This window comes from Triticum dicoccoides, chromosome 5A, assembly GCF_002162155.2.
Source record: "Triticum dicoccoides isolate Atlit2015 ecotype Zavitan chromosome 5A, WEW_v2.0, whole genome shotgun sequence".
In the NCBI taxonomy this organism is placed as follows: Eukaryota; Viridiplantae; Streptophyta; class Magnoliopsida; order Poales; family Poaceae; genus Triticum; species Triticum dicoccoides.
In genome coordinates this window covers 576,795,242-576,802,758 of record NC_041388.1, presented here as the reverse complement: position 1 = coordinate 576,802,758, position 7,517 = coordinate 576,795,242, and the positions used below count along the sequence as shown (strand labels likewise).

At 48.8% G+C, this 7,517-nt stretch overlaps 1 protein-coding gene across 4 annotated transcripts; it reads right to left on the bottom strand.

The window, feature by feature from the left end:
• Positions 1-453: 453 nt before the first annotated feature.
• LOC119302976 (dehydrin DHN1-like) lies at positions 454-6,779 on the bottom strand. Of its 4 annotated transcripts, XM_037580045.1 has the most exons (3): positions 6,480-6,779; positions 6,225-6,383; positions 454-778 (listed from the first exon to the last, which is right to left on the bottom strand). In XM_037580045.1, exons 1-3 carry the CDS (start codon positions 6,684-6,686, stop codon positions 713-715), a joined length of 432 nt encoding a protein of 143 aa, XP_037435942.1. In that variant the 5' UTR covers positions 6,687-6,779; the 3' UTR covers positions 454-712. The 4 variants fall into 4 exon arrangements, with proteins under 4 accessions (XP_037435942.1, XP_037435943.1, XP_037435944.1 ...); XM_037580046.1 differs by lacking the exon at positions 6,225-6,383 and having other exon boundaries at positions 454-928; XM_037580047.1 differs by lacking the exons at positions 6,225-6,383; positions 6,480-6,779 and adding an exon at positions 1,009-1,343 and having other exon boundaries at positions 454-928.
• Positions 6,780-7,517: the final 738 nt, after the last annotated feature.

Here is a 7,517-nt window from a genome sequence, read left to right as displayed (position 1 = left end):
TCCTACAAGCTTCCAACGGTAGACGCTAATAACCTGGACTAAAGCGAACAGCCTGTGCGCTTATTGCGGGAAGAAAAACACCCAAGCACTCGACGCATACTTTGGCAGCGATGCCACTTCCGACACCAGGATTTAACAGCGCAACTGCTAAATGGGCTGGAAATAAATCCTAGCGCCTGCACAGGCGCCCGGCGTTGTAGCAGCCCGGTTATTTTCCTGACGAAACTGAAGAAAAGAAAACACTACAGTACTATTTTCCTGACGGAACTGAAGAAAACAAAACAGTGCCGTCGAGACTGTCGTAACTGAAACCCGACACCTAACACTGACGAAACTGAACCTTTGTTTATCTGCAACACTCGATGCAGCTGCGCGCGAGTCATCGCCGAGCTGCCTGCGGCTGGCGCACTGTCGGTATAATCTTGCCTAGCCTGATGATGAGTTAGTCGTTCGTGCCAGTGCCAAAGTACTTTATACTCCAATACGTACATAGCTTACCACAAAAACACAACATACACAAACGTTTTTCTATTACGATGTATGTACACACATCATACCGTATACGAATACACAAATGCGTCACACGGACGCGGTCGTACACACAACGTACATCGGAGTCCATTGTACTTATTATTTATTATTCGTAGTAAAGCATGGCTGCAAATGCTAGCCGAGCTTTGACGGAACATAGAGACACGCATGCATAGCTGGCTCAGTGTTGTCCGCCGGGAAGCTTCTCCTTGATCTTGTCCATGACGCCCTTCTTCTCGCCGGTGGCCTCGGTGCCGTGCGTGCCCGCGTACTCGCCCGCCACCGCCGTGTGCTGCTGCCCGGCGGTGGCGTCCTTGTGGGCTCCGCCGGGGAGCTTCTCCTTGATCTTCTCCTTCATCCCCTTCTTCCTCCTCCCGCCCACGCCGTCGTCCTCAGACTACGTACGTACACAAGCACAACAAGTTAAGATGGTGGAATACACGGTATATGCAGCGCTAGATCTGCCCGGGAGCTTACCGAGCTGCTGGAGCTGGAGCTGCCGGAGCGGCGCAGAACGCCGTCGGTCTTGTGCTCGTCCCGCGTCGCCTGGAGCTGCGCGCCTCCGGCTCCGGCAGCGCCGTGCGTCCCCGTGGGGCCGCCGGTGGCGCCGCCGTACCCGGCCACGGGCTGGCCGTACTCCTCCACCTTGTCGGTGGCGTGGCCGTGCTGCCCCTGGTACTCCATATCGTCGGACGTGGTACGGACTACGAAATGTGATCGATCTAGAGGTGATACGTGTGGTTGTGTAAGTGTGTTGAACTGTTGCGAACTGCGATGGAGATAAGTGCAAAGCTGTCCGGATGGTCTGTTTATAATGGTCGTAGGTGTTCGAGCAGGTGGAAGGACGTGTGCGTGCATGTATAGTGGAGCGGCTATCCTTCGGCCAATAAACAAAGCCGGCGAGAGTAAAAGGTGCGGCTGCATGCCACGCGGAGTCGTCTGCGGCGCCACGTACGTCTTCGGACATTCTCGAAGGGCATGACTACCTGACTAGTCCATCGACGCGTTCATGGATGAACAGATGTTAGCTAGGTACAGCGTGCGTGCTACGTGGAAATTGTCTTACTCCTCGATCGACAGGCGTAGAGTTTTTTTTTCAAAGGAATATAGTGTACGACGCAAGCGTTCATATATATATACACACGTGCATACACTCAGCTTTATGAACATAAATATGCATTTCCTATTTGTGTGAGCACCTTCGAAAGATTCGTCGTCGACGGGAATGTCTCTTTTCACTGAAAGCACATCGCTGAAAATTCTGAAATAAATCCAAAAATAATGCGAGCATTAGGACTTAAATCCTGATGGACTAAGAATACCACTGTCCTCCTAACCATCCAACCACAGATTGGTTCGTGTACGAAGAATTTTAGAATGAAGGATCAAGACATGAGTCCAACTTTGAATTAAGAAATAAGAAAGTCACAAGCACACAAAATGACTAAACGATATAAGAATGTTGGGAGCATCTACAGCTGGACTTGACAAATCCGGCTCCTGCACATCCACGGGCATGTTGACCCCTTATAAATGTGGATCATTAAATCCATGCATGTTGATCATAGGTTATAAATTCATCACATTCAATAGTTTGAAATAAATATGACAAAACAAAACAAATCATAGTTCAACAATCATACCAACATGAAATCAAAGTCCAAGCGTGACGGATCACCTACTGGCCGGATCATTCGTCGGACGTCATCCATATCATCTGCTCCATGGCCATCCTTGTATCCTACTCCGCATGCATCTTTGCCTCCTCTTCCACTACTGCCATAGTCGTCCTCGCCGCCTTGTACGTCTTACGTTCGTTGATCTCCTTCTTCATTTTCACAAGCCACTTTTTTGCATGTTCATCCAAGAGGTTTCCGTCTGTCAACATTATCTTGGCATCCTCCGCGCCTCGTGCGATTGACAACCTCTCCTTCTCATGCTCAATCTCTTCAAATGTCTTGACCTTTTCGAGCTCCCATCTTATCAACGCCTCTTTCCTCCCCAACTTGATCTTCTCTCTTTCTCTCACAATTTGCAACTTCTTGTCCGTCCTCTTCTAGTCTCAATTCATTGCTTTTGCGCATCCAACATGAGCTTGTACCTTTCCTCTTTCTTGTTCTCCCTGACAGAAAAATGCACATCCATGTGAAGAACATTTTTGTACCCGTGACGTCACGGAAGGCCCTCAACTTCTCCCACTTGTGTTTCCATCACTTGCCGGTCATCCTTTAGCACGGTGGCTCTTTCATTCTCAGTAATGGTATGATCACGGTAGCTCAAGCTCCTACCATTACTGATAATTCAGACTCAAACCATAGAGCTTGAGCATAAATCAGAGTGCCCTCATGGTTCCGTACTCCTAGCCTAGTACCTCCCCGATGAGTCTTCTCCAGGAAAGAGGCATCAACATTAATCTTTATGAACGGATCTTTAAGTGGCTGCCAACTCTGCATATGTTTCATTGGTCTGAGTATTTGATGTTTACCGGCCTATGATAGGTCCGTTGCTATGTCTATAGTCCATTTCACAGATTGTTGAATGGTTCTAGTCGTCTCCCCATGAACGCGCGCATTGCTCTCAGTCCAGACTGCCCAAACGCCACATAAGACGACACAAGCATCAGCTTGTTTCACTGCCATTTCGTCAAGCATAACCATCGCCCAAAAGTTTGGACGTAGGTTTGGTATTTTGACTCATGTGATAAGTTTCACCTCTTGCCCGAAAAGTTTCGCCCAAATGCAATCAATCAATGCATGCTACATACTTTCTTCCTGACCACAAGTTCCATAGAACCCAATATGCTCCACACGTCTTGCACACAAGACTCATCTAGTTGGTACAAATCCTTTAATAACTCGCCACCAAAATTCCAGACTTTTAGGGGTATCGGAAGGCGTTTGAGGGTGATTTAAAGAGTAGATGCTCTGGCTGAACAGTTAAACAAGCAACACATATTACGAACAGAACAAAGTCGGAAAATGATATGACGCATCCAAGGAGTACACTACCCATACGACACCGTAGCCACCCAATCCGGAACTCTTTTGTTCAACTGATACAGAATTTGATTTAGTTGCTTAGTCAATTCAATTCCAATATTTACATTTAGATGTCACATGAAAATAATTATTTCCTTAATAAGTTAGGTATGCTACGAAAATTTGTTGCTTAGAAGACATGATCTCTTACACAGCCGTCTTCTACCTATGAGGGTTCCTCTGCCGCCCTCCGGCGCTGTCGCTGGCCCACTCGTCTCTGGGGGCTTAGGGGCGCGCTGGATCCGGCGCTTGCCAGTGGGAGAGTTACATTTTTAAGTGTTTCTTGAAGTCTTGTTACGGTTTGTGTCCAGCTCATAAAAACGAGACATCGGCGGTTCCTTGAAAATGTATAATTTTCCTCGCGTAGCCCTCGTTTCGGTGGTGTGTCTAGCATCATGATGGGCGTATGAAGGTGTGTCTTCGGCGGATTTGGTTGTCGTACGTCTTCGATCGTGTGTTTTCAGCTTGGATCTTCCGATCTACGCTACTCTTCATCGGCGACGGTTGTTTTTCCATAGCACCACGACTTTTCAACTGACTTCCCGATTGTCTAATACAACAACTTTTGCTCGCGGCTCCGGCGAAGAAGGGGCGATGACGGTTGCGGACCTTCGTCTCGCTTCAGTGTTTGTAGTCATTGCTAGGTGATCTAAAAATCTGGATGTAACTTTTATTATTTCTGATTCCGTTGTACCGCCATGAGTGAAGATAGATATTTCATCAAAAAGAAAAAAAATTGTCAACTAAAAACAAAAATTTGAACCTTGTGTTCTCATGCAAAAATTACAATAAATCAGTTGAAACTTTACCAACGGACCAAAACTGCATTCGACCGATTGAAGTTTACATTAGTCGTTGCATCGATCAGGACTTTTTTTCATAATAATATGTGTCTCACTCATATTATAAAGAATAAAGTACAAATTACGTAAGAACCAATATGACAAAACTGAAAAGACAGCATAATATCTTTGAGCTTGACACTAACGATCGTCACCTGCCTCCGGCACCACCACAGTAGTCACCGAAGAAAAAAATAACGGATCACCTTCTCACCCGAGCTCAACGCGGCTCCATCGCTGATGTGCAGCTTTACAGACCTTCAAGGTGGCTCATCAAAAACAAACCATTGTCGTTGAGCGAATCAGACCGGGACAACACCCCGAACACGCCATCGAACTCCAGATCTGGCGTCCCACCACGACTAAGACGTCGAAGGAGGAAACCATACTTGCCATCCATGAACCATCAATCCAACACATGTTCCGTCTTCCAGATGTCGTTGATGCAGATCACAATCTGCATTCGCTCCTGGACTACCTCCCAAGCTCCACGCTCACGCTGGAGCAAACGCCGTCGTAACAGCAGAGCCCGAGAACATAGTTCCACCACGAGGATGTCGCTGCCGCCATCCTTAGTTGAAAAGACTAGTTTCTAAATCTATCCCATCCATAGGACCGATGGCCTCGTCAGGGAAGAATTCGAAGAATCTTTATTCAGCGCCCTTATCGTCGCCGTTGAAGCCAAGGCGATGAACAACCTAAAAACCTACCGTAGAAGAGAGTAAAATTGATCAACGCGCTTGGATCCGGCGACCCCCTCATACCGATGACCGAGGTCGCCGAAGAGGGGAGCTGCCGAAGGACGGCGCTGAAAGATGGCCTCTCCTAGCGGCGGCTAGGTTCCAGCCGCCAGAGAGGAGGAGAGAAAAACAATATACGTGTATTGCTTTGAACTTTTTTAGCATCATAAACTTTATTCATCAAATGATAGCTAGATCGTTTACATAATGGTGAAGAATAAAGTTAGAAATGACAGTTTCCCATGTTTCAGACTTGCCAGAACTAATACAATGTTTTGCTAAATCATCCGCGGCCGAATTGGCCTCTCTACTACAGTGATCAAAAGTGATACTAGCAAACTCCGGTGCCGAACACTCGGCTATGATTGGTACGCTTATTCCCATATGTGTTTGGATCAGAGATGGGCTCAAATGCAAATAGTCAGACTCGACTGCCAAATTTGTGCACCCCAGATTTGCTCCAAGATTTAACCCACATCAAATAGCGATTAGTTCTGCTACTTATATACTCGCCATATGCGGTAATAGGTGAGTCGCTGCACCTAGGAACTTACCGTGATCGTCACGGGCAATGACATCACAGGATCCTGTGAACCTATCCGCATGAAAAGAAGCATCAACATTTAATTTAACAGCTCCCACTGCAGCCTTCTTCCATACATGATCCCGCTTGCGAGTAGGCTGATTTGGAGTGTTTACTTGTAAGAAAATTGTTGCTAGCACCCAGATCGTCATAGCTGCTTGTTGAGGCATCTGAACTATCTCACCTTTTATATGAATTCTCCTTTGCCATCAAATACAAATACAAACAAGCGCTTTATTACGATGGAGATACAAATACACGTACACAGGGTCCACAAATACGTCACACACACAACATATATACTCCGGCACCTCGAACGGCGCTCATTATTTATCCGTAGGAACGCATGCAGAAGTACGCATGCTACCGAGCTTCGACCGAACGCAGACACAGCACAGGTCGATCGCTAGCTGCCTAGCTTACCCTAGTGCTGTCCGCCGGGAAGCTTCTCCTTGATCTTCTCCATGACACCCTTCTTCTCGCCGGTGGCCTCCGCGCCGTGCGTGCCGGTGCCGGTGCCGGCGTACTCGCCGGCCGCCGGCGTGTGCTGCTGCCCGGTGGCGTCCTTGTGGGCTCTGCCGGGGAGCTTCTCCTTGATCTTCTCCTTCATCCCTTTCTTCCTCCTCCCGCCAGCGCCGTCGTCCTCAGACTACATTTTAAACACAACAAGAAGCACAACGAGTTAAGATGACCGATCGAGTGAGTCCATCTATACAGCGGCAGGCAGATCTGTCCTTGGGCTCACCGAGCTGGAGCTGGAGCTGCCGGAGCGGCGCAGGACGCCGTCGGTCTTGTGGTCGTCCCTGGTCGGCTGGAGCTGCCCGGCACCCGCGGCGGCGGCGGCGCCGTGCGTCCCCGTGGGCCCGCCGGTGGCGCCGCCGTGGTCGGCCACGGGCTGGCCGTACTCGTCCACCTTGTCGGTGGCGTGGCCGGTCTGCCCCTGGTACTCCATCGTCGCGTAAGACACCGGTCGATCTACAGGTGATGTGTATGGCTGTGTAAGTGTTGAACTGCTGCGGGTTGCGATGCAGCCAAGTGCGACTGCAGGTGGCTATTTATAGGCCTCAGAATGGTCCAGGTGTTCGACTTCGAGAAGCACACTGACACCAGTATAAGTGCGTGGAGTGGTCATCCCGCCAATATACAAAGCCACTCGGGCTCGTCGGCGGCGGCACGTAGGGCTTCGCACTCTCTCGAAGGGCATGACTCCTCCATCCACGCATGCATATGCATGAATAGTAGTGGTACACGTTAGCGAGAGCAATGCTACACGTACACGAAGTTACAGGAAGTTTATAGGGCTGATGGGCTGTGATTGGCAGAGATTTAATTAGAAGGGTGGGCCCATCTATGAAAATCAGGGGGGGCAATTAGATGAGGCCACGTTCTCAACCTGTAAAGTTTTGTATCAATCACATGTACGTTTAGTATTATTGCGTTAGCGACAGCGTGGGTGGTAACGTGGAAAATCTGTGTTCCACTCGAGCGCCCATTATCTTTGAAAATATCTTTTGCGTAGGTCCTTTTTTTGGGGACCGCTGGATCTTCTTCCAACGGCTAGAGAAAGACCAGTGTACATCTTCTTCCTCTCTTCCTTCTTCCTTTGTGCGCAACGGTTCCTCGTCCGCGGCCTAACCCAGTCTTAACCGTTGGCCTCTGCCCCTGGCATCCGATATAACTTTTGCCTCTTGGAAGACATCAAGTATAAAGAGAAAAGGCTAGCTTTTGAAGAGCGAGCGGTGCGCTGGTAGGCTTGGGCTAAAGTTAACCCATGTGGGCTGCC